Consider the following 27480-nt stretch of genomic DNA (forward strand, 5'->3'; position numbering starts at 1 on the left):
TCATACCTCAGGTTACAGATGCTTCAGGTTGTGTTTTTTTCGGGTTCCAGACGAAGTACCGGAATGGGTTACTTGCGGGTTTCGGCGGCCGCGCATGCGCAGGAGCGTTAAATCACGCTTTGCGCATGTGCAAACACGCCGAATTGCAACCAGCGCTTGTGCAGATGCAGAGCTGCGGGTTGTGAATGTGCATCCTGCATGGATCACGTTCGCAACTCGAGCATCCACTGTATATAGAAAGGAGCAAAGCAGCGATATTTTAGGGAGGGGGCTAGCAGGCGGGGCCCATGACTTACATCACAGGAGCCTACACAACACAAAACACTGTTGCTGTATGTAGGTTTTTATTTTATTTGTTTTTAATCCTATGTTTTGGAGATGTGCATCCAGCTTCTTTTTTCCTTTAAATGTTTTTGGGGGGGCCCCAAGAGAGTGGGGCCCTAAGCTATAGCTTGTTTAGCTAACCTCTACTTCATCCTTTCGGATCCCGAAAGTATTTTTTTAAGCTGGGTTTCCGCAGGAACCTGCAGCCAAGCGGCCTCTGGAGGGCAGCGCGACCCGCGCTCCGCTTCCGCGCTCTTGCGCCGCGAAACCGCGCCTTCCATCCTGTCGTGCCAGGCAGGGACTCGGTGGGGGCGTGGCTTGCTCCTCCTCCCCTCACTCCCGCCTCGCCCCCCGCCCCCCCCGGGTGTATGAAAAGCAGCTGCGCGGGGGCTCCGTCCCTCTAAACGCAGGCGAAGTCCATTAAGCGGTCTTGCACCTTCCCGAGGCGTCGATTCCGCTGCGTCCGGGACCCTCCGCTCGGTGGCGCTGCCATGGTGAGTGGGCTCGTCGTCCTGGGGCGGGAGCAGGGGGGGGGGGCGCGCAATGAAGGGGCTCCTAGGCGGGAAACGAAAGTGTGGGGAAGCGGGCGGAGCAAAGGGGCGAGAGGCGCGCGCGCGCCTCCGGGTCTGCAGCAGCAGCAGCAGGTAAGCGAGCAGCTGGAGGGAAAAATGAGACTTTGTCCCCTGACCAAAGCTTTGAGTCTGCCTGGTGCTCAGTAGGTCCAGCGAGTCTCCTCCTTACCTGTTGGGTTTCTGCCTGCCCTTGTGCTTGTCAGGGCTATAAGGGACCAGTCCGAAGCGTGTATAGACACATAGCCTTCCTCTTTCATTGTCTTGGGCTTGGTGCGGGGGGGGGGGATGGCTTGTAGAAATTTTTATTTTTTTGGGGGGGGGGATATTCTCTTTTTTTTAAAAAGATATTTATTACATTTTCAAATATTACACAAATAACAACCATAATAACAAAAAAAAAACAACAAACAACAACAACAAACAAGTATAATTTCAGTCCCTTATTTTCATATATTTTACTTCCCCGACCTCCTCCTCCGATGTCTTTCTGTATTCCAGTTTCTAAATTATCAGTTCAACAAATCCTCTCCCTTATTCTCAGAATAGTTTTCGCCTTTCTTTTCTTTTTACATAAACAATACCGCTGAAACCAAGGTTGTTCCCCAGAGCTGTGAGGGGGGAAATGGTAAGATGGGTGTGAAGTGAGGGCCAGTTTTAGACTTTAAATGATAACAACAATAATTTTATTATAATAATAATTTTATTATTTATACCCCACCCATCTGGCTGGGTTTCCGCATGGGCGGCTCCCAACAGAATATCAAAAACACGATAAAACGTCAAACGTTAAAAACTTCCCTAAACAGGGCTGCCTTCAGATGTCTTCTAAAAGTCAGGTACAGTACAGTGGTACCTCGGTTTACATGCGCTTCAGGTTACATATGCTTCAGGTTACAGACTGAGCTAACCCAGAAATAGTACCTCGGGTTAAGAACTTTGCTTCAGGATGAGAACAGAAATCGTGCTCCGGCAGCGCAGCAGCAGCGGGAGGCCCCATTAGCTAAAGTGGTGCTTCAGGTTAAGAACAGTTTCAGGTTGAGAACGGACCTCCGGAACGAATTAAGTACATAACCAGAGGTACCACTGTAGTTGTTTTATTTATACCCCACCCATCTGAAAGGGTTGACCCAGCCGCTCTGGGCGGCTTCCAGCACATTTGAAAGCACAATAAGACGTCAGACATTGAAAACTTCCTGAAACGGGGCTGCCTTTGGATGTCTTCTAAAAGATGTGTAGTTCTTTATCTCCTTGGCATCTGATGGGAGGGCGTTCACCCTTCTGCATGCAGGTCGCCCAGACCACTTCTGTATGGGATGGGGTGAGTCCGGGAGGCATATTGTCAGAAATACGTTTTTCAATATGCCACATTTTTCCTGGCGGTGGCTGATGTGTGGCGACACTCTACAGGGGCAGGGAGCATTTCCCCAAGTGCTTTTGTTTTGTTTTCTGGCATAAGCTACAGCATGAGCCTCATTTTAGGGGAAAAGGACGGCAGAGGGAGATGGGCCTGGGCAGTGGATGACAGACACTTGTGGAAGTTAACTTCTGGGGGACAGGTCTCTGAGCATAGGAAGAGAGCTCTGCATTTGTTGCGTGACTTTAAAATTCACCTGTGCAGGGTGCATTTTGCAAGGACGATAAGGTATCCCTTTTCAGACAGATTTATGGCCAGGGTGGGGGCCTTTGTCAGGTTTGCAACCATTATGAATGACAGAGCTGGATACGGAATATACAATTGATTTTGTAAGAGACTTTGTCAGCCTCAAATGCGAGCTACATGGAGATTGGTTTCTCCTGGCGACGGACATATGTTCACTCAAACTCTCTTCGGTTTCACAAAACTCTTCATCGAGGATGGTGGAGAATGCCAACCCAACTTAAGGAAAAGAAAACATCAGTTTGCAAGAGAAAACATCAGTTTACATGGGTTGTTCCTCCTCGATTTAGTTGGAGTTGTATTACTGTATATTGCTTCACAGGTGGGGTGTAATTTTACACTACAGCTGATGCTTTGGGGGGGTGTTATTTTTTCAATAAATAAAGTAAAGTTGGAAATACCCTGTGAGTAGTGGTGAAAATTCTCTAAAATGTGAGGAGGGGTGAGGAGAGCATACTTATCCGCACCAAAGTTTGAGATCCCCTGCAAAGTATGAGATTTAAAACTTTCTCTCTTTCTTTTTTGCATCAGCACCTAATGTTTGAGCTCTTCTTGGCTGCCTTCACTATTTACAAGCATCTACTCCAAGTTGTTGGTGCAACCCCTTGCACCAGTTTTCCACACCCCATTTGTTCTCCCTTCTCCATTCTACAGCAAATGCCATTTTGCATGAGGAATGCTAAATTTTTGCAGCCTTGGACAGCGCTATACTATTGGGCACGCAGGAGGCAAGAGAGTACTATGATACTTCCTTTCCACCTGTAAAATCCTGGGGGAACAGGAAGAAATTTGAGATATTTTTAGAGAAGCAGTCTGCTTGGAAACAAAACTAGGGTGCTTTCCCTCGCCAACGAGCAACTCGTTAAACAAAATTATTTTCAGGGTGGTTTTTTGTTTTTTTTGGTGTACAGTTGGAACCAAACTCTTTCGCTGACATAGCCTAGTTTAAAAAACTCTACCCTTCCTTATTTGTTGAGAAACCAATGCATTTTTATATTGTTTCAAAACAATAAAACAGCAATTTACAGCTAAAGAAATTGGGGGGGGGGAGCATTTCATCTATATTTAGGCTTATGATGAAGTTTTGTTTTCCTGTTTTTAACTAAAGCACACAAACAGCTGAGCAACAGGGCAGCTGGAATAGAAAATCTCTCTCTCTCTCTCTCTCTGTCTCTCTCTGTCTCTCTCTCGGCACATGCTCAGAACAGTTTATTGTTCCATGAGTTTTTTTCAAATTTGGGTGCAGGTACCCTGAGAAGTCATGGGAGCTATCAGTGTTCTTTGTTACTCTGGGTTTGCTCTAAAAACCTACCACTTACTGTTTTCCTTTTTTTATAAAAAAAATGTTCAGATTTGTTTGTTTAGAATATTTTAGGCAATAGTATTTTAGGCAAATGCAACAGATAAACATTCTGCATTCCAAACTGGTCCCAGAAGAAGAAACAGCCTGCTATGGGTTGTAGCGCTCCAGCGTCCAATTTAGTTTTCCATTTTGGTAAAAGAAAAAGAGTGCCTACTTTTTATCACATTCCTTCTTGATTGGACTATAGGTTATCTTGAACCAAGCACATCGACCAATCTGATGACAGGTGCACTTTTACTGAATTTAAATGCGGGACAATTTCAGTTTTGCAACCCTACAACCTAAATTAAGTATTTACTTCTTAACGTGAGGCGATTTTTAATTACCTGCCCACAGGGAAGCTGATCTGCATTGTTTCCATGATCTGTTCTGAGCATGACTCTTGATTGGAGGAAGCCCAGAGCATGAGTCATGTGAGAATGGGTCATTCTGGTGCATCTCCGTATTAAGGCACTGAATGCTCCTATTGTCTGCAGTGCAGAGATGGGGCAGAATTGTCTGTCCCTCTGTAGAGGCTGATTGGAAGGAGGCAAATCCAGACCGGTGACTCATACAGAGACACATCGGGCAGCTTCTGCTCAAGGCAGACAGTTCCACTGTATCACTCCATTGGGAATGACTGATCCAATCATACTTGGTGCAGAGGCGAGGCCAGAGTAGCAACTCACACCAGACACACACACACACACACACACACACACACTCCTGTGTGGAACTGCCAGCTTAGAGGCAGCCATTACATTGTTTTTAAGAATAAAAACAGCATATGGTGGCACAGATTACTCCAATCCTATAAAATTCAGGGGTCAGCAAATTTTTCAGCAGGGGGCTGGTCTACTGTCCCTCAGACTTTGTGGGGGGCCGGACTATATTTTGAAAAGCAAAAAAGGAATGAATTCCTATGCCCCACAAATAACCCAGAGATGCATTTTAAATAAAATGACACATTGTACTCATGTAAAACACACTGTCCGCAGGCCGGATTTAGAAGGCGATTGGGCCAGATCCGGCCCCCGGGCCTTAGTTTGCCTACCCATGCTGTAAATAAACGGCTTCCCCTCCTGCTTGGCAGGGTGAGACTCGCCACAGGCGGCAGATTGGGACCCAAGGTGTGTGCCATGCTTGCCATGCCTGTGGTGGTGTGAGTACAGGAGGGGCAGGAGCATGGATCTGTGGTGAGATGGCAGCAGTAGCAGGGGGCGACAGGGCATTGTGCTTCAAGTGGCATAATGCCCTGGGCTGGCCCTGTGGCTTAGGGATGGGTCTTAGGTGCTACCGGTGACAAAATGTGACTATATATAAATATAGGGCGAATGTGGAGAAATGTGCCCAGAGAAGGCCTTGTTGGCAGATTAAGAACGATCAGATTGCTGGGTCCTGATAGTACCCACCCAAGAGGTTTTAAGAAACAAATATGACGTTGCTGAACTTTTAAGAAAAACGTGCAACCTCTCCTGAAAATCAGCCTCTATAGCTGAAGGGTGCAAAGTAACTAATGCAAGACTATTTTCTTTAAAAAGGCACCTGGGAAATTACAGGCCAGCTAGCAAAAAGCTTGATTAAGGATAGAATTGCCAAGTGTATAGAAGAACAAGCCTTACTAAAGCAGAACCAGCATGGCTTTCTATCTAATCTTTCAGATTAATTTGAGAATGCCGTTAAGCATATGGATAGGTGTGATCTAGCAGACAATGTGCGTTTTGACTTTCAGAAAGCTTTCAGTAAAATTCTTCACCTAGAGGCCAAGGGCCCAGTCCTGGGGGGGCACAAAAACCACCTATCAGACGATGGAATGTATGACGTATGCTGTTATGGTGAGATCAAACACAGAAGAAACTTCCTGTCCTTCTCACACTGTGGCACAAAGGCATGTGGTAAAGCGATTTTTCCTCTCGGGGAGCACTGCAAGGGACCCTATGTACACCTCTGCCTTCACCAAAGACTCCAGAGTCAGTGTAGCAGTCATGGAAGAAGAGGAGAGATCCTTTTGTAGATCAGTAACTGGTTAAGGTTTAGGAAGCAGAGAGTAGGGGGTACACGGATGGTCCTCTCAAGGAAGGGCTCTAAGAAGTGGGGTCCCCCAATCACTGGTATCAGTACCTGTGCTTCTTACCTTGTTCACAAACAATTTGGACCGATGGGTGAAACATTACATAGCTGAGCTTGAGGATGGCACCAAATCGTTCAGGGTGGTAAGAACAAAAACAAGATTCTGATGAGCCTAAAAAGAGTATCTCCAAACTGGGTGGATAGGTGTTAAAATGGCAGATGTGAGTCAATGTAAGCAAGTGTAAGGTAAAGGGACCCCTGACCATTAGGTTCAGTCGTGACCGACTCTGGGGTTGCAACGATCATCTCGCTTTATTGGCCGAGGGAGCCGGCGTACAGCTTCCGGGTCATGTGGCCAGCATGACTAAGCCGCTTCTGGCCAACCAGAGCAGCGCACGGAAACGCCGTTTACCTTCCCGCCTGGAGCGGTACCTATTTATCTACTTGCACTTTGACGTGCTTTCGAACTGCTAGGTTGGCAGGAGCTGGGACAGAGCAACGGGAGCTTACTCCGCTGCGGGGATTCGAACCGCCGACCTTCTGATCAGCAAGCTCTAGCCTCTGTGGTTTAACACAGAGCAAGTGTAAAGAGGGCAATAAATGGGGCAATAAATCCTGACTTCACATATACATTGACAGGGTCTGAACTGGTGCTCACTGACTCTTCTTGGAGTTGCCACACATTTTCATCGAGCTGTGAAATACTGTGCACTACCTCCATCCAGTTTTGGAGGCTGTTGCCAGGATGCGGAAGTAGGGAGAGAGCTGTTGTGTTCGTGTTCTGCTTTTGGGGGAGCTTTTCATCCTTGAGAAAAGGCTGCTGGATTAGAGGGGAGGTAGGTTCGATCACATTTAAAAAAGGCTTGCTGATGGATCATGTGTGAACAGCAGTCTACCAGTAACCAAAAATGAAAAACACATCACTCAGCAATTGGCAAAAGTGTGACAACTTGCAAGAAGAAACTAGCATCCAACTTTCCATTTGATGTTCGTAGTTTTCACTTGGCACAAAATGAAGAGCTCAAAGCCTTCTTCTCAGTGCACTTTTTCTCACACAGAAGTGTCTTAGACCATTTCAGCTCCTGGTGTCTTTTTCTGTTGTTACTACATAGCAGTGCATTACTACATAGTCGCTTGCATAAAATGTTTCCAATGGACTTGCGTTTAAAAATATAAACAGAAATTCATTACACGATAAAAAAGAAAACCAGTATAAAACTTTAATATTTTTGTACAAAATACCAAGTACACACACACACACACACACACACACACACACACAGCCTCCCACGCTCTTATTTTGCTGCAGCATTTCAATCTCGGTTCACCTTGAATACTGCAAGTAACAGTTTGTACAGTAGACCCTTCAGTGGAATGTGGAAAATGTGTTATGTAGGAGGTATCTCTAGTAGTTACTTATGATCCAGCTGTTTCTTGGAGGGTTTGTAGAAACAGGCTTTAATTAAATTGGACGTCTCTTTGGTAAGTTTTATTCACTGAAATCAGCTACACTTAAATTAGTTGTGTGTCCCATCTATTTTAGTTGCATGGACTTCAGTGGGCTTTCCAACAAGGATCTCTAAGATATGGATCCAGGCCGTTGTATATTATTATATGTACACAGCATTGGGTTTGATCGTAGAGAAGGTGCTTAAAAAATTTATACCGTTAAAACGATACAGATTTGTAATGCAGGGACTTATAAGGCAGTGGTTTTGGCTTGTGTGACAGTGCAGGACAATTGCATTGCATTGCATTGCAGGATTGGGAACTTGGATTCCCAACAAATTATGACAATTATCTGCAGTCTGTAATGTAAAGGTTGTGGGGGCGGGGGGAGCTAGCTAAGCAGCTGTGCCCTCCTTGCTATTTGGTCCCTCCCTTATTGCTTGTTGGTGTGGTGCGGTACATGGAAGGAAAGTGAGGAGGGGGCCTGTTTTGTGCAGAATGGGACAAATTGTTCCGCACTGGAAAACCATCCAAGTTCTCCTCTTTAGACTGGCTTGTGTGGTACCATTGTCCTTGCCTCCTCCCCCTCATTTTTTAACACAAGCATTTATTATTTCAGTTTCACTCGCAAAACAATTGGTGCTCACAGTGTATGCCCTCCCACCCACAATTATTGTTTTGTTTTGTCTTCTGTGTGTGTTTTTTTAAGCCATTGTTAACCGCTGTTCCCCAGGCAGCTGTTTTCGTCAAAATAGTGCAATAGCTACTCAAACGCCCTTGTCTTGACCAAACACAGGCAGCATCTTCACTGTGTCTTGAAACTGGACACTGGAACAGAGATGGGTTTTCTTTCTGAGTCAACAAAAGTTGTGAATGGTTTATTCCTTTGGCTGTAATAACTACAGTGGTGCCTTGCAAGACGAAATTAATCCGTTACGTGAGGCTCTTCGTATAGCGTTTTTTTCGTCTTGCGAAGCAAGCCCATTGACAGCTTAGCGGATTAGCGCTATTAGCGGTTTAGCGGCTTTTAGCGATCAGCTGATAAGCGGCTTAGCGGCTTAGGAAAAGAGGGGGAAAAGGGGAAAAACCCCGCAGAAACTCGCAAGACATTGTCGTCTTGCGAAGCAAGCCCATAGGGAAATTCATTTTGCGAAGCGCCTCCAAAACGGAAAACCCTTTCGTCTAGCGGGTTTTCCGTCTTGCGAGGCGTTCGTCTTGCGGGGCACCACTGTACTTTGAAAGTCATTAAAGCGTCACAGATGCCTTGTTTGTCTTCAAGGATCTGGGAGACATGTAGCTATAGAATTGCTGAGCTGGAAGGTCATCTAGTCCAACCCCCGGCAATGCAGGAATCTCAACTAACACATCCATGACAGATGGCCATCCAACCTCTGCTTAAAAACCTCCAAGGAAGGAGAGTCCACCACCTTCCAAGGGAGTCCATTCCATGGTCAAACAGCTCTTTACTGTCAGAAAGTTCTTCATGGTGTTTAGTATAAATCTCCTTTCTCGTAACTTGAATCCATTTGCTTGAGTCCTGCCCTCCAGAGCAGGAGAAGACAAGCTTGCTCCATCTTCCATGTGACATCCCTTTAGACACTTGAAGATGGCTATCCTATCTCCTCTATCTCCTCTTTTCCAGGTTAAACATACCAAACTCCCTCAACCGTTCCTCATTAGGCTTGTTTTCCAAACGCTTGATCATCTTGGTCTCCCTCATCCGCACACATTCCAGCTTGCCAATATCCTTCTTTAATTGTGGCACCCAGAACTGGACACAGTATTCCAGGTGTGGTCTGACCAAGGCAGAATAGACCAGGTCCTATTAATTCCCTTGATCAAGACACTATATTTCTACTGATGCAGCCTCGAATAGCATTAGCTTTTCTGCTGTTGCTGCATCACACTGTTTACTCATGTTAAGCTGGTGGTCTACTAAGGCCCCATGATCCTTAAATTGCAGTCTCAACCCCCTGATATAGGCTTCTAAAAGCTTGCTTTGGTGGTTGTGAAACAACTGTGTGTAATGTCTCTGAAATTCAGAAGAACAGTAGTGCTTTCCAGGTGTTGCTGTTGCAGCATCATTCCCACCATCCCTGGCCATCAGCCATCTTGGCTGGAACCAGTGGGGACTGGATATCTGACATCTGGGAGTGCCAGGTTGGCTACCCCTTCTTCCTAACAGCAGCACCCAACTTCTAACAGCTTAAGACTCACTCTACCCTTTTCCATCTCTCTTTATCCTGCATCTTCTCTCAAACTCTGCACCCAGCTTGCGGCTCACCGCCTTTGTTTTCTGCTTCCGTCCCCCATGGCAGAACTGGCCCTGTGGCATTTTTGCTGCCTGAGGCTGAACATCAACCATCACTGCACCCCGCCAAGTCATAGCCTATTAGCCAAGTTATGTCAGTACCTGAGCCAGAAAAATCCCGCAAGTGCCTCTCCCTAGGAATTCCGAGACAGTAATAACCAATTAAGTAACAACGTGTTGCCTGAGGCAGCTGCCTCCCTCTGCCTAATGGTAGGGACTGGCTCTGCCAAGGATTTGGCACACCTGGGGAAGCCTGTTTTGTTTGTTTTTTTGCTAAAGCCGGCTGCTTCTGCAAATTCTCTTTGAGCCATGATCTTTCTCTCTGGTCAGGCCCACACCTTTTGCTCCTCTGCCCTCTCTCTTCAGATTTTTGCCTGCTCTGCTCATTTAGCTTAGGGACGCGGGTGGCGCTGTGGGTTAAACCACAGAGCCTAGGGCTTGCCGATCAGAAGGTCGGCGGTTCAAATCCCTGCAACAGGGTGAGCTCCCGTTGCTCAGTCCCTGCTCCTGCCAACCTAGCAGTTTGAAAGCACGTCAAAGTGCAAGTAGATAAATAGGTACCGCTCCAGTGGGAAGGTAAACGGCGTTTCCATGTGTTGCTCTGTTTCGCCAGCAGCGGCTTAGTCATGCTGGCCACATGACCCGGAAGCTGTACGCTGGCTCTCTCAGCCAATAAAGCAAGATGAGCGCCGCAGCCCCAGAGTCGGCCACGACTGGACCTAATGGTCAGGGCTCCCTTTACCTTAAGCATCAAAATTCTGCACCGAGAAAAGCTGAACTTGGCAGGTTACACACTGCACACACTGAGAAATGTTCTTATTCTGCTTATTGCAGGAAGGGGGTAAAGAGGGCTGTGTGTAGGGTGGGACTTTCACTACCATCCAGCCCCGTTTTGAGTTTGGCCATTTCACCAGGCTTCACAGTGAGAAACGGAAGACTGCAGATTTTTTAAGAAATGGCCAATGTTTGCACAGAATCTGCCCAACTCTGCTGGTACTGTGGTCTATCTTCTCAGGGATTCCTCTCCCTTCTTCCAGCCTTTGCACCACCTCAATACATTTGTCACACAGCACCAGTCATAAGATAGGGACGCGGGTGGTGCTGTGGTCTAAACCACAGAGACTAGGGCTTGCCAATCAGAAGGTCAACGGTTCGAATCCCCGTGATGGGGTGAGCTTCCATTGCTCGGTCTCTGCTCCTGCCAACCTAGCAATTCGAAAGCACTTCAGAGTGCATGTAGATAAATAGGTACCGCTCTGGCAGGAAGGTAAACGGTGTTTCCATGCATTGCTCTGGTTTGCTAGAAGCAGCTTAGTCATGCTGGCCACATGACTGTGCGCCAGCTCCCTCGGCCAATAAAGCGAGATGAGCTCCGCAACCCCAGAGTCGGTCACAACTGGACCTAATGGTCAGGGGTCCCTTTACCTTACCACTCATAAGAATTGAATTGAGTTTATTACGGTCATAGACCAGAGAAACATAAAACAACAAATAGTTTACAAAGGGAATAATGGTGTCAATTTAAAAAATTGTAAAATTATACATAAAAAGCAACACATATGCACACACACACACACACACATATATACACATTTATGCACTGCAATATATGTATAGGCTTAAAAGATAAGGGGGCTTGTCCAGGGGTCAAGTCTTTTACTTTTTTACAGCTAATGCCCTCCGCTTGATCGCAGCCGCAGAAAATTTGGCCACTTTCAGTGTTACTTCTGGGTTTTTATCTCCTAGTAGAATTTTCAGCCGCTGAAGTTCAGATCGACCTGGAAATTTCTGGACGATGGGGGAGATAAACTGTGACCTAATATCCCCGTAAAGGTCGCAGTGTAGCAACACATGTGAAGCCGTTTCCACCTCTTTCAGACCACATGGGCAAACTCGTTCAACATAGGGTTTGCCCTCGTATCTGCCCTGTAGTAAGGCAGATGGCAGTACATCAAATCTGGTAAGGGTAAACGCCCGCCTGTATTTTGCGATTTGTAGATCCAGCAAATATGGTGTTAGATTAAACCCTTTTCCATAATCTTGGATAGCTGGATATTTATCTATCTTGCTCATATGATCCTGAAGCTCTACATCTCCTATTCGCTGGCTCACCATCCTTTTAGCCTTTTCAAAACCTGAGGCTATAAGTTCTTGTGAGGAAAGCCCCAGGCCCTTCAATTTTTCATAAAGCGACAATCTCCATTTAGACTGGAACGGGTCTAATAGAGTCAATGGAGCCACTCCCACTGGGAAAAATATGAGTTTTAGCCAGAGGTGAATCTTCAAGATCCATATCCTGGCATTAATAGAGAGTTGACCTACCTCCAGCCTAATGGCTGCGTTGGAAACGCAGGTAGGTAACCCTAGTAGGGAGCGGTAAAATTTAGTTTGTACAGATTCCAGGGACTTAAGTTTTTGACAATTAAATATCTGGGTGCCATACATCAGTTGTGGAAGTATTTTTGCGACAAAGACCTGGGAGGCAGCAGGAACATATTGACCTCCTTTTCTGTAGAAGAATCTTATGATAGCTCTAGAAGATCTTTGCGCATTTGCAATGGAATTCTTAATCTGATGGCACCAAGATCCCTTCTCGTCAAAGATTATTCCAAGGTATCTAAAAGATGTTACTTGCTCAATAGGTTGGTTATTAATTTTCCATTTATGTCGGAGTTTTCTCTTGGAGAACACCATAATTTTTGATTTAGTGTAATTTATTATTAGGTCTTCAGCTTCGCAATACTCTGTAAGAGCTCGTAAAAGTTTTCTTAGGCCCACACAAGAGAAGGAAATAAGTGCCGCATCATCTGCGTACAGAAGGACTGGAATTGGTATATTATTTAGGTTTGGGGGGTGAGTACTTGCTTCCTCCATCTTTCCGACTAAGGAGTTTATATAGAAATTAAATAGAATAGGGGCAAGAACACAGCCTTGCTTGACACCATGGAAACTTTGGATTTCCTTTGATAGGTTCCCATAACGGTCGCATCTAACACGGATCCGAGTATTTTCATGTAATCTACGGATAAGAAGCAAAAGACGTCTGTCGATGTTTGTGGCATTTAATTTTTCCCAAAGTCTGTGCCGGGGTATCAAATCGAAAGCTGATTTGAAGTCTATAAAGGCTACATAGAGGGAGCCTCCTTTCTTTGAGGTGTATTTCTCCACTAGATGTTGCAATACCAGTCCTTGGTCTAGAGTTGATCTATGTGCCCTGAAACCAGCCTGGGCTTCCTTAAGGATGTGCTCCCGTTCCAGCCAGTCCGCAAACTTTTCCCGTAAGTGAGTTGCATAGAGTTTGCTGATGATGCTTAAGAGACTGATTGGTCTGTAATTGGCTGGATCAAGTTTACAGCCTTTCTTGAATATGGGAACGATGATTGCCAATCCCCAGTCCTCTGGTATTATTGCTGTTTGATCTATGCTGGTGAATAGGCTGGCAAGGACTGGGGCCCACCAGTCAATATTGGCTTTAAGAAGCTCAGGAGAGATATTATCTGCTCCCGGGGCTTTTCTGTGTTTGAGTACCACTCATAAGTCCTTGCCTTCACACCAAAGTATCCCTTTGGGGAAGAATAAGAGAGAGGTTGTGTGTTAATGGTCACACTTGAGAGAGCCAGCTCTTCTCTCGCTTCCTCTGCTGCCTGTCATAGGCTCACAGGAAACATCTTCACTTCCTCAGCAGCTGTGGGGGCAGCAAGTATTTTGCATCTTCAGTTTCATGCCGTTTTTCATTTGTTTTAAGTTTTTAAAGAAGGAAACTTTGAAACTGCATGCCCTCTGCCACAGCTGATGCTTCTGGGTGGCAGAGCCTGAATTGCTTGTGCTTACATGTATGTATTGATCGAGGGAGGGAGAAAGCGGGTTACCTCATAAACTGGATCAGGCCAAAGGCCCATCTTCTTTTTACCACAGTGGCCACCCAGATGCCCATGGGAAGCCCAGAAGCAGGGCTTTCCCTACCTGCGATCCCAATCAGCTGGTATGCAGAACCATATCTCATCTGACACGAGGGGAGAACGTAGCCAATGTGGGTGATCGCCACCAATATCCTCCACAAGCATGTTGAGCAATCACTTCCTGTTGTGGGAACCAATTCCCTAGTTCAGGGTTTCCCAAACTTGGGTCTGTTTTTGGACTACAACTCCCATCATCCCTAGCTAGCAGAACCAGTGGTCAGGGATGATGGGAATTGTAGTCCAAAAACAGCTCATTTCTCCATCTTGCTTGATTGGCTCTTACTGGCAGGAGGCAGGGAAACACTGAACATGCAGCGCACCATTTCCATGTTTTGTTACTAGGGAAGATTTTGGCAGCCATGCATCCCACCCCCTGGTAAAGGCCACTTAGGCCGCAAGACAATATGGGGCTGATCAGAACTTGGATTTTTTTAAAAAAAAGAGCTGTGGAATTTCCTATGCAAGGTGCTCTCTAGAGGAAAATTAGTACATAAATTAAAGGTATTTGTGGCATGAAGTTCTGTAGGCCTCAAGAAACGGTAGTCTTTGAAAGGTGCCATAGGGTGTGTGGTTTCCCCCTCTCCCTCCCCTTTTCCCTACAGCAGATTAACAGGGCTGCTGCTTCTGGAATGCAGCATGTTCTTAGCTGACATAATAGCATCATTTAAAAGCCATCACTGGGCCATTTGTGCCCATCTGAATAGCCCAGCAGCAGCAGCAGCAACAAAAACAAAAATCCCCTCTCTGGTTCAGACTGAAAACAGTGGCCCTATTATTGAGGGCCCAAAGATGGTATCTCTCTCTGGAATGTTCCGGCTGAACTGCGCACAACTATTCCTTTTCTTTCCCTTCCCTTCCAGAACAAAGGCTTCGGCCGAAAGAGCCACACGTTCCTGCCCAAGATATTTAGGAAAATGTCTTCCCAGCCCAAGGAGCGCCCCGAGAGCTTGCAGTTTCCTTTCCTGGACGACAACGACACCATTGCCACCATCCGGGAGTCGAAGACGTTGTTCATTCTGCGGGGCCTGCCCGGCAGCGGGAAGTCCACTTTGGCCCAGGCCATCCACGACAAGTACAAAGATGCTTGCAAGGTCATCTCCGCTGACAACTACAAAATCCAGCCTTCTGTCCGGAGCGCCATTCCCGATGACTACAGCAAGGTCGACGAAGACCTAAGCGACTACTGCAAGCGCGACATCAGCGTGCTGGTGGTAGACGACACCCACCATGAGAGGGAGCGCCTGGATCAGATCTTCGACATCGCCGACACCTTCCGCTACCAGGTCATCATTGTGGAGCCCAAGACGACGTGGAAAATGGATTGCTTGCAGCTGAAGGATAAGAACCAGTGGAAACTCTCGGCGGACGAGCTCAAGAAGCTGAAGCCCAGTTTGGAAAAGGATTTCCTTCCCTTGTATTATGGGTGGTTTTTGAGCAAAAGGAGCTCAGAGAACTTGCGGAAGACCGGGCAGGCGTTTTTGGATGAGCTTGCCAGTATCAAAGTCTTCAGAAAGGAGGCTAAGCACTGTGGGTCCCCCCAAAACATGTTTGTTTTTTTGTGTCAGATTTGCCTTCTACTAACTAACCAACCCACGAGACCTGGCTTTCTACTAGTTGAGCATAAGATAAGCAACTTCTATCTAGCTCCCATGTTGTTTCCTTTGAGGTTAATTGCTGGTATCCTATACTTGTTCAGCAAACTCTCTCTTTTTTAAGATATCCAAGTTTCCAGTTCTCCTGTTGACGAGAAAGCTTGAGAATGTCTCGTTACTCATTTGTGCCTCACCCTGTCAAATCCAATAATTACTAAATCATTTGGGGAAACAACAGGAATTAGGCAGAATCAAAACTCTGTTAATTCTGAGTGCATATTGTTAAGGGAGACACTGGTGCAGAACCCACAAGTTCACCCTTCGAGAATGTTCTGTGTGCTGCAGGTTTGGGGAGCTTTGCAGTTCTCTTGAAGTTGCTAGCCATCATCCCTAGCCCTTGGACATGCTGACTGCGGCTGATGGGAGTTGTAGTCCAACAATATCTGTAGGAGCAAACATTCCTCACTCTTGCTGTGAACGAAGGGGATCTGTTCTAACATCTAAAGCACTTAGATGTTGTGGGCCACTGCCTAATCCTGCCCATGTTCACTGAGCTCCTGCCTCCAAACATGCACCCATGTTACCAATAAGACCAGCCCCTCTTCCCCATCCTACACCAGCAGCAGCCTTCCAATGGATGCAGGGACCTCCAGTCCATCTTCGCTGCCAAGAAATCAGCCCCCATTGGGGAGTAGCAGGCGATATCTCTCCCGCCTCTCCTTCGCTTCAGCAGTTCTGTTTTGAGGCATCTCCAACGTTTGGTTTTGGGAGGCTGTGCAGAAAGCTTCTCACATTCACTCCTGGATCAAATCCATAGGCAGGCTGTGGGTGTTACGAGCCAGAAGCAAGCTTTAGGTTGCACTATGGAATATCAAGTCCCACTTATCTTTTTCTTTTTTGCATTGTATATCCCAAAATAAGTTAGTTCTGCCCCCAGGGAAAGCCACCGCACTGTGCTAGAATGAATCCTCTAGCATCCTCCCTTCACCTCTGTGCCAGAGTAGTGGGAAATTCATGGCACAAGCTGGGACCAGGGAGAGCTGCCACTGTCGTCACCACCAGCTTTAGAAGTGCCATGCTGGGCACCTGCATGGTCATAGACTCCTAGAATTGTAGAGTTGGAAGGGACCCCATGGGTCATCAGGTCTTAAGCCCCTGCAATGCAGGAATCTCGGCTGAAGCATCCCTGACACAGGGCCACCCAACCTCTGCTTAAAAACCTCTGATGAAGGAGAGTCCACCACAAAAGTCTACAAAAGAACCAGAGTGCCCGTCCCAAGGACTATGCAGCTCATTCACACTGCCTTCCCTGTGCAAGGCTTATGACACTCTGGTCCTTGCCAATATAAAGGCAGGGCCAACCTAGTAGCAAAATAGGATCCTACAAACAGGATTGGGTGGGGCCTCCTGGCTTGGAAGAACTTGGCTTTCTAGCTTGATGGCAGAAGCAGAAGCCCTGTCCAAAGCCTGGACCCTTGGCTACATAACACCCCACCCCATTGTGGACCAAGAGCAGGTGAATTGTGCAACCTGCACCTGTAGGGTAGGTAACTTTTCCCATGCGCATAGCTTGTGCATGATGCGTGGCTTCTGCTACTCGCATGGAGGGCAGAGCAGCTCTTCAGCACCACCTGAGTTTGGACCACTGATAAATCCATTTGCTCTCCCTCAAACCTTTTGTGATTTTGGGCAGCCATTGCCCCATTTGCTTTCAAAACATAGAGTCTCTCAGGTGGGGTAGGGAGGCAGCCCTTTTGGACCACAGAACCACGCAAAATGGATGGGGTGAGGCTCTTTAGTGATTCTTACTTCCTTTTATTTAATGAAAGCCAATATTTCATGGATGTTAAATGCTATGTTTTTCCCCCTGTGTGCACATGGGATGTTTCAACATATGTGCCACACAGCCCTACCCAAACGGGAATATTTTCCATCCATTAGCCACCCTCCATTTCCAGGAACAGGGCACCTTTAAACGTGCCACAACTGGCAGTTCATCTTAAAGATGTTCCCTAGTTACTGGCATCAAATTGCCCCTAATGAAGCCAACCAGCTTGGTGGAATGCACTCTCCCAAGTTTACCACCACATTCCTAAGCTAAGCTGCAGCAGCACTTGCAGTTAGAAAGTTTGCATCCACATCTCGGTTAAATCTTACGAATGTAGTTTCTGTATTCTACGCAGTGCCCTTGCCGTACTAACACATTCAGTCTACTTTCCATTGGGATCCCTAAGAAAAGATAAAATTATTTGGACAATGCTACTTAAGGAGATAACCTGCATTGCCAAGGCTAGCAAGCGCTTCACGTGACACAGATTCCTTGGCTAACAGGCTGCATCCCTTGTTCTCCTCCCCTGTTGTAACACCTCTGGAATTACAAACTTTGCAATGCAACGTAGCCAGCTTGCAGGTGTCTTCACCCCTACAAATGGCAGCCCATGAAGCTTGATCAGGGGTGGAGAACTGTTGACCTTCCAGATGTTCTCAGGCTCCTACTCCCATGAGCCCCAGCCAGCATGGCCCATGATCGGGGATTATGGGGAATTGAAAGTCTGATATTATCTGGGGGTGGTGAGTGGGGAGCACAGCTTCCCACCACCTCTTCTAAACATTATCCAGGGGGCAGATGATGTAAGCTGCTGCCTTTGTCAACAGCCACACTGCTCCCGTGAATGTGCACTTCTGGCCAAAAATGCTCATCCATGCTGAACTGGCTGAAGTTGACCCCTTCCACAGTTGTGTCCCCACTGCATATTAATTCTTGATTGCATTACCAAGATTTAGCAAGGGCTGTGCTTAAACACTTTAGGCACCTGGCCTCCAAGCAGTGATTAAAAACTGCGAGAAATTTAACATAACTAGACAGCTGCAGTTTTCTTTTAAAAAAAATTAAATTTATATTAAATTTACAAAACTATGTACGTTGCATGTGTATAGTGTATAGTCTTAATCAAATGCCAGTATCTGGTTTCTGTATATTGCCTGGTCTATGGAAGTTCTAAAAATTAGCAAAGGGAGAGCCAGATCTTATTTTTGTCAGCGGGTGTTTAATGCTCACTGCTTTCCAGCTTTAACCTAACCCTGCAGATTGTCCTAAGTAAAAGAATAATAATACCGTATTGGCCTGAATATAAGCCTCACTTTTTTCTCTCCAAATTTTGATGCTGAAAAGTTAAAGTACGGCTTAAATTTGCGACCTTACCAAAAATGGCTTTTATGATATCGCTGCTGAAACAGACATACGGTAAAACAGAATGGGTGTGAGTGTCTGTGGAATTTTAAGAGAGCGGCTTATATTCGGGTATTGTCTTTTCCCCCATTGAATTTTCAAGGTGCGGCTTATATTCGGGCCAATACGGTAGTGACAATTGGGGTGGGAAAAGCAAGTGGGAAGAAATAACAAAATCAGTTTGCAAGACTCATTATTTTCCTCCTTCATTTGCAGTTGGACAACCCAGCGAAGACCCCAAAGCAAAAATTGACTTGACTGGCTACTTTGTGAAAAGGCCACCGGGGGTCTTGCACTGTACCACGAAATTCACCGACTACGGGAAAGCTCCGGGATCAGATGACTACGCACAGCAGGAGGTGACGACTTTGCTTTCATCCACTCTGACCAGGAAAAAGGGGTGGTTCTTGTAGGAGCTTTCCATAGGTTCTTGCGTTGGGAACTGCAACTTCTTCACCCTCCTCTGTCTTTTGAGATGGGAGCGGACCATTTCCAAGGGAATCCATATGTATCCTTGCAGTTGCACCCAGCGCTTTGAGTGCAGAATTCCTTTTGCACTCCGGGGCTTTCCTCTTCCTTTCCCCTCCCTGCATGCCCTCAAAATCTGCTCCGGAAAGTCCGCCAAACTTCTAGAGCGGATTTTGAGAGTGCCTGGGGGGGCTGCAGGGGAGAGGAAGTTATGTTGTGCTAGTGGAAGAGTCGGGCTGAATATGTCTCTGGGTGCCCAGCAGAGGTTTTTAGAATTCAATTAAGAAAGCAAACAGCTCAGCAGAGAGTATACAACTCAGTTCAAGTCCCTACAAATGACATGTTACATAAATCAAGTCAATCTTGCATATAGTCTCTTTCGAAACTTGCCTTGAGATTTTGCACAAATTCTGGTTTGGGTTTTGTTTTTTTTAAGCCAATAAGAGATTCCAGTGAAGTCCCCAATATGAAATGTGTCTTGTATGTTGTAAGCAGACAATTGGAAACTAGAACAAATAGTTTACAGACTCTGCACAGTTACCCCTTCCCCCCGCCCCAACTTGGGAAGAAGTACCTGAATAGGATTACATACATCTCCACAATCACATCTCCCAGATTTATTTATTTTTTAAAAAATATATTTATGCTTCAAGTGACCGTTCCTTATTCTTCCTTCCTTTGATTTTACAGTGCTTGTTGTTTCGTTGTTAACTGCTCTGCAAATACCTGAATGGAAGGGCAGGATATACATTTGCAAAAATTTATTTTGAAACCTTGTCAGACTGGTGAATGGCTACTTGCAACTAGACAGTGAATTAGATGACACTAGCTTTATGTCCCACTTTATCTTAGGGTGCAATCCTGTGGTTTCTCGGATGGTGTTCCTGTGTGTGTGATAGCTTTTTGTGTTCATGGAAGTCCAGCTAGTTTCTGTTTTTGCACTGTGTTAGTAGCTTTTGTGGAGTTTTTTGCAAGGCTGTTTTCAGTCGACAACAGCAAAAGCCTCCATCGATTTTAACGACAACAGCAAAAGCCTCCATCAATTTTAAGTCCAGTCATTTAAACACAACCAATAACTGATGAAACAAGTCTTTGAGTGCACTGGCAGCCCTAACAGAAATCCTTTCTCTCCCCCTCCCCACTCAGGCTGTTAAGTCATCTTATGGAAAAGCCTTCTTTCTGACCATCTCTGCTCTCTTCATCACACCAAGAACGGCTGGTGCCCGCGTGGAACTGAGTGACCAGCAGATGCTTCTGTGGCCTGGCGACGTGGACGTGCTTCAGCCAGCCGCCAGCCTCCCGAAAGGCAGTCGGGCACACATCACCCTGGGCTGTGCCAGCAGCGTAGAAGCTGTCCAAACCGGCATTGACCTCCTCGAGTTTGTTAAGCTGGAAAAGGCAGGGAACAAAGGCGAGGAAATTGGGGAAATAGGGGGCGGGAGACTTTTGTCCTACGGGAATGGCCTGTGGATGCTCCAGCTTTCTAAAAAGATTGAGGTGAGGTGTGTCTTTTCTGGGTACTATGGAAAGGGGAAACTGGTGCCAACTCAGGGCGGGAGTAAGCGGGGCTCCCCTTTTAACGCCTGCATCATCATCTAAGGGCCCTTCTTGCTACCGCAGCCTTTATCCGTTGGCAGCAATGTGCAACCTTTTTATAAACAACTCCCCAAGCCACACACATCCAAGTACAGTGGTGCCTCGCAAGACGAAAAGAATCCGTTCCGCGAGTCTCTTCGTCTAGCGGTTTTTTCGTCTTGCGAAGCAACCCTATTAGGGGCTTAGCGGATTAGCGGCTATTAGCGGCTTAGAAAAAGGGGGGGGAGCGGAAAAAAAATCGCAAGACTCACAAGACGTTTTCGTCTTGCGAAGCAAGCCCATAGGGAAATGCGTCTTGCGAAGTGCCTCAAAAACGGAAAACCCTTTCGTCTAGCGGGTTTTTCGTCTTGTGAGGCATTCGTCTTGCGGGGCACCACTGTATCATTCTCCAACTAAAGCCAACTCTTGTTAAATTCTAGCTTAGCTGGTCTCTTCAGAGAAATTTCTTCTCGTTCAGGGAAAAACACCACTAGAGGCCGGTAATGGATAATTAGCGCCTTTGTTATATGTGTGAATTAAGATTAATGCAACTGGATTTGTGGTGGTTTTTTTTTTTAATAAAAAAACACCATTTGTTTTGTTTTGTTTTAAAGGTAGAGAAACATCCTTTAAGCATGGCCACTGCTTGTAAATCCACTAGACCTTGTGCTGTTAGGGCTCTCACAGAACGAAGTGGTAGAATGGGTTATATCACGTCAGACTGCAAATATTTATGTGTGAGAAGTTAATTTCCCCCCAACGGTCTCTGCAAGTAGAAAGCCAGCAGAGCAAGGAAAAAGTGAGGCGAGAACCATGCTGGTTTGTTATTTGCAGGGGACATATTTACAGAGGGGTATATTCAAAATAATAATTATTTAATAAAAATATTTATTTGTACCCTGCCCACTGGACTGGGTTGCCCCAGCCACTCTGGGTAGCTGTGATTCACCTGTAGTATGAAGTGGTACAATCCATTCTCACACCCATCCACCCACCCACGTTCTGCTGAGTAGGTAGGCCCAATCTGCCTGGTTTGGAATCTCGCACTGCTCCCCCAGAATTCTGCGAAATGCAGATCGAAAGGAATAAAGGAAAAGTCCCATGCATTGGCCTTGGATTTGCTGGATTCAGATCTCAGCTTAGTTACAGTGGTTTAATAGCATCTCTCTTCAGTCACTTCATTTCCGAAAGGGTTTCAAAAGCTAGAACTGGATCAGCAGTTAATCTGCTGCAAGGACCAACAGGGTTCTTGTGAAGTCAAGAGCGTCCGTAAATCCTAACATGAAGTGTATTTAATCAAGGACTTCTATGGCAGTTTGTGTACAGCAAATGACCCCCCCCCAAAAAAAATTTTTTTAAGTTGGTCAAGACAGTGGTGGAACCTCTGCCTTTCTGCTAGCATGTGAACACAGACAAGTGCTATACAGATATTTACGGTATAGGGCACAGTCTTGTGCATCTTTACTCAGCTGTCCCATTGAGTTTAATGTGATTTATTCCAGGGAAGTTTGACTGGCGCCTTCATAATATACCTTTAGGCGCTAGGCAAAAATGTTCCTTTTTAACCAGGCCTTTGGTTGACCTGATGGACACCCCATACCCATTTATGTGGCTCTTTTTTTGGGGGGGTGCTATTGGGTTATTTTGAATTTTATATATTGTGATCTTTTCAGCGAACTGCCCCGAGACCTCCAGGTATAGGGCGGTATATTCAATAAATAAAAATACAAATAATAAAATTATTCTCAGATAAGTATATAGAGCCTCAGCCAGCATGACCAATGGCCAGTGGTTGATAGGAATTGGAATTCAACAACACAACGGCCACAGGTTCCCCATCTTTCTCCTCTGGATACATCAGATTCTGAATAAATAAAGGTACTGTTTAGTTTTTATATCTGCCTTTTATGCAGACTAGTATGCCGGTCTACAGATGTATGAGACAAGTGCGGCGTATTTTTTTTACAACTCGGCTGGATCATGGTTAGACTCTTGACAGTGGCCTATTTTAGATATAAAGTAAATAAAACTCCCAGCCACTCTTATTGCAAGATTTTTTTTTTAAATTTTGTGAATAGAAGTGCTGCTTATTTCAGTTTCCTATGAAATATCCTCCTCTTACCTTGCAACTTTGACATGTCCTGTTGAACGTGTTGTTTACCTGACTGCATTCCAGCATGACTTTTGAACACGCTGTTTTTTATCAAGTACAGTGGTACCTCGGTTTAAGAACAGTCCGGTTTATGAACGATTCGGTTTATGAACTCCACAAAACCGGAAGTAGTGTCCCGGTTTAAAAACCTTTACCTCGGTCTAAGAACGGAATCTGAACAGTGGAAGGGCACCGGAGGCGGGAGGCCTCATTAGGGAAAGTGTGCCTTGGTTTAAGAATGGTTTCGGTTTAAGAACGGACTTCCGGAACGGATTAATTTTGTAAACCAAAGTACCACTGTACATGCAGAAATCTGTAGTGTGTGCTTTTACTTTCTGTTTGAAGTTGTACAAAGCACAGGATCTAGGGATCTAAAATACCTCCCATTCCAGAGTTGGCTTATTTCTGCTATTAGAAGACCAGGGTTCCCCCCCATCCCTCAGTGCTTATTCTTGTATAACCTCACTGAATAATGACCCTCATTTGGGGCAAAGAGGGAAGAGCAGCTCTGAGCTAAACAGTGGGAACAGCTTGGAAGTAAAACACACCTACTGCTTTGTTCATGTGAATGCTCCTAAGAGTAATATGAGCAAGTGTCTGGCACGGGATTGAATTTGAAACAGGTGGTTTAAACTTGCTCTAAACCAGGCATAGGCAAACTCGGCCCTCCAGATGTTTTGGGACTACAACTCCCATCATCCCTAGCTAACAGGACCAGCGGTCAGGGATGATGGGAATTCTAGTCCAAAAGCAGCTGGAGACCCAACGTTGGGAAACACTGATTTAAAGCAAGATGGGTCTTTTCGGTTTGTACAATTGTAAGTCTAATTCACTTGAATGTTTAGTTACACAAGGTGGGGGGGGGATTGGTTATGCTAACTGTCGCTCAGGAAACATCCATCACATCATCATAACTTGTATTTGTGCATAATACTTGTGCCAGATTAAGATTTCACATACTGGTTATCTAATGGTCAAGTTTCTGTTAATATGTCTGTCTTGAACACAGTCAAATCCTTATTTTTACTTATGAGGAAAGTAGTACATCTTTGTGGTTCTGACTGGTGTAACTTTTTATTTATTTAAAAAAATACCTTTTAACTCTGATCCAGGGCCAAATAGGAGCTTAAGACTCATAGCAACTGTAAAATATACTTAAATAAATCTGTTATTAATATACAGAAATGTTTGCTGAGTTTATACTTAAAAGAAAGATGCTTGCTCAAGCCATCACTAGGTGAACTTTGAGGTTACACAGATAGAAGCCAAGGGCATCGTCACTGGGTACCCAAACTGGCAATTACTTGCTGCCAGAGATTTTCTCTTGGAAATGAGCCACAAGAGGGGCCAAACTCCCCAATAGACTTTCTCTTGCAGTTTGTGGGTCTCTCGGAGAGTGCTTTTCATGTGATATTCACGTGCCAGAAGGGTATCTCCGGGGGGGGGGGGGGAGTAAGAATTGGTGCTTGGTGAGATTTGGGTTTTGCTCTATTGTAATTTTATTTGTATGCCAACTTTCCCAAAGCACCCGAGTATATACTCCCCTTCTGCAAATGATCTGAAGACCAGGTCAAGGACTCTCCCGAAGAATCATCATTTTTTTGTCCTCTCCCACTCTCAGTGCCAGCAAAGGGAAAATCAGCTACACACCGTATAACTTAAAATTTGGCCACCAAAGATTTCTTGGGATGGGCTCTACGGTTGCTACTCATTCAATCCAGCTTCACACCACCACATTCACACGAAACCTCAGCAGTGTCCAGTCTATTCAAGGAAGCAAAAGTCACCAGTGAGATCTGGATTGTTTATTTTTTATTTTGTACATCATATACAGTTTATAATAAAGTTAATATCAATTGCATACAGTTTTTGCTTCAGTCTGGTTTGAAATTTTCTGCATATAAACACATTATGAATCCTGCCTAACAAAACAGTCACCAGTTTTTGTTCTCCGCTAATCATCTTCATTTTGGAAAGGTGAAAGAGTTCAAGTGGGACAGTGTGTTACTTAATCCAAGTGTGAAGCCATCCCGAGGAGAGAGGGGGAAGTAGGGTGTCGCTCTAGAAGAGATCATGCAACAAACGTTTTAACGGGGGGGGGGGGGGAAGGCTAGATCCTCACACTTGAGGCAAAACAGAGTATGTTGAATATTTCTAGCTAAATGGCCTCAGCTCCAAATGGCTTCAACACTGGTTTTACCTGTCCTTCTCTCAGGCGGAAGTTCCAAAATGGATGCAGTGCATGCAAGGAAATATAAGGCAGTGCACAGAAATAAAAAAGAGTGTGTGTCTTTTGGGGTGGGGTGGGGAAACAGAATTAGAAACGTCGAGGCAAAATGGCGAGCTTTCCTAGAAAACTTCGCCCTTGAGCGCAGAGGCTCACAAGCAAGGTGGAAGCTGCCCCAGGTCTCTCTACTTGGAAAAGGTCCCCTGGTTTTTCCTCTCACCCCACCTTCCCACTGAGGCTTAAGTGCACGATACAAAAGAAAGCCAGCGCAGCAGGGAGAAAAGCTCAAGCCCGCCTCCGAGCCAGTTCTCTACTTTCAGGGAGTTGTTCACTTAAGAGCGCATTCAGAAATGCAATCCCCACCTGCAACCAGTCTGCTCTACCACTATCAGGTTGCACACAGATAAAGATGGCAAAGCAGAGCCTATGGGGGCCATCAGCAACAAAACATTCTGGTAGCTCTTAAACGCAATGCGAATAAATTCAAAAATAAACTTAAGAATGAGATGCAAAAGTTTAAAATGCCACGTTAGGTGTGGAGGATTTTTAGAAGCAGATCCTACAGTTCCTGATTGCTACTTTTAACATAAAATCAAAAACCTATGAGGCCTCCTTAGTGGAATGGAAGCAGACCTTCGGGTAGTCAGAAACACACAATAAAAAGGCAAAACAGAAAATGAAAACCCTGCAGTAGTTGGTTTGAAATTGGCACTCACCAGCTTCACAATCAAAGTCAGGTCCCAGAGACGTCTGCCTATTGTTAGCTTTTAGATCGCAAAAGGATTCAAAATGCCTGGAGACATGAAGGAAGTGACTTCCCATGAAAGCTTTAAGAAGATGTCCATCTGCAGCTGGCTAGGCAGCCCATTCACCGAAAAAATAGCAACATCCCTGGAAGCCTCATTTTCTGTCTCTAGACAAAGGGATCTTAATCAGCCAAGAATCTAAGGTGGGGAGGGGAATACTCCAGAGGATGCTTCAGTCCTCCTTTTCCCAGGTGTCCAGTAGCATCAGGCTACCGAAGGTTAACACCCAACTTGTATAATTTGCTTCAGCGCAAGACAATGATGAAGAGCGATTTTGTGGCTTCGTATCCTTTCCTGCCAATTTTTGAACACAACTGTCCTACTTTTGTGATTAACATTCCAAGTATACACAAGTCAAAACACCCACTTGATTCGACTCCGGGATGTGTATACGCTGCCAATGAAATACATGCCCATCAATGAAAACTACATCATGCAGGCCTAAACCAGAGAGACGGCGTTCCCAAGACCATGTGTTAACACAAAAAGATCCTCATGTAATCGAGACACCTAGATCCCACTCCCCAGTTTTGGTGCTGACTTCCTTGCTGTCTCCTCCCTTCAGCCTAGCTAGCAATATGTGCTTCCTGCTATCAACTGCACCTCTGCCAAGAGAGATTCTCCTCCCAAGTACTTCAGTAGGAGGCTGGGGCTGGGAACCAGGGATCAAGGTAAAACCTACTGTTAAGCCTTCATCTGCCAGCAGGTGACCTACTTCAAAAGTAGCAGGCAACTCGCAGGGCCTGAGGACACCTCTTAAGATGGACCAGTAAATTAAAATATCACGGATCGAAAACGGGTCACAAGTTGGAGTAGGGCAGGGAAGGGACAAACCCCTACTTAAGATGGCTTGCCACTGCGAAGAAAAGGAATGAGCCAACTGCTGCAAACGAGGAGGTATTATGAACGCAGTTAGTTGGTGTGGCCAATATTCACAGTAATTACCACATGGATAACAATTGTTCTGGTTTTTTTTTAAAAGCCAGCCAACAATTCTAGGGTGGCTGGTTGTTACTATTTCAACTGCAAATTATCATCTTGTGAAACAGCCCATCAGGTAGGTTCACAGCTCAGCTCTGAGCAAAATCTGAGGTTCCACGAGTACAAAGATGTATGCAGAATATTTTGAACTCAGCTCTCGGCACAAAAGATTTGTGCTTGGAGACGACAAGCACCTTTACAGCATGTTACAAGGGCTGCCCAGCAGGAACTCCGCAGTCCTCTTTACCCCAAAAGCCCCACACGCCCCACACCCCAAAAATGCTTACTCATTTTTGTCTTCTTCAAGGCTGTACATATTGTCGGTCAATTCTGAAAAATCATTTCCGAGGGGGGGAAATGTGGTTTTGAAGATCCCATACATTGGTTAAGGAACAGGTTCCGACGCTTAGGGTGGATTTGCACGTGCCATGTATGAACCGTGACCCTTGACATCGAGTGATGATTTGCATGTGCGAAATGGCCACTGCAGATCCAAAACCACACACACACATGCACACATACAGAGATCTTTCATGACACCTGACATTCACCATACACTTTCAATGCAGTCAGGTTTACAGCTGTGCTACAGGGGTCGTCACCAAACGACAAACACCTACGTGGTAAATCAGCCCTTAACATTTCCTTGAAGTACTCAAGAAATTGGAAACAAAGAAGCCCCCCCCCCCCCAATTAAACAGACACTTTGGAGGTATTACAGCAGGTGCTGAAAAGTGAGGGTGGGGGCATCTCCTTATTCCAAAGA

General features: G+C 45.6%; 1 protein-coding gene across 1 annotated transcript; it reads left to right on the forward strand.

Moving 5' to 3' along the window:
- The first annotated feature begins 659 nt into the window (after nucleotides 1-659).
- Nucleotides 660-26980, forward strand: CNP (2'',3''-cyclic nucleotide 3'' phosphodiesterase). Its single transcript, XM_081838075.1, has 4 exons — nucleotides 660-818; nucleotides 14545-15211; nucleotides 18722-18864; nucleotides 20120-26980. Exons 1-4 carry the CDS (start codon nucleotides 816-818, stop codon nucleotides 20570-20572), a joined length of 1266 nt encoding a protein of 421 aa, XP_081694201.1. The 5' UTR covers nucleotides 660-815; the 3' UTR covers nucleotides 20573-26980.
- The last annotated feature ends 500 nt before the right edge of the window (nucleotides 26981-27480 follow it).

Source organism: Podarcis erhardii (assembly GCF_964252035.2).
Source record: "Podarcis erhardii genome assembly, chromosome: 13".
NCBI lineage: Eukaryota > Metazoa > Chordata > Lepidosauria > Squamata > Lacertidae > Podarcis > Podarcis erhardii.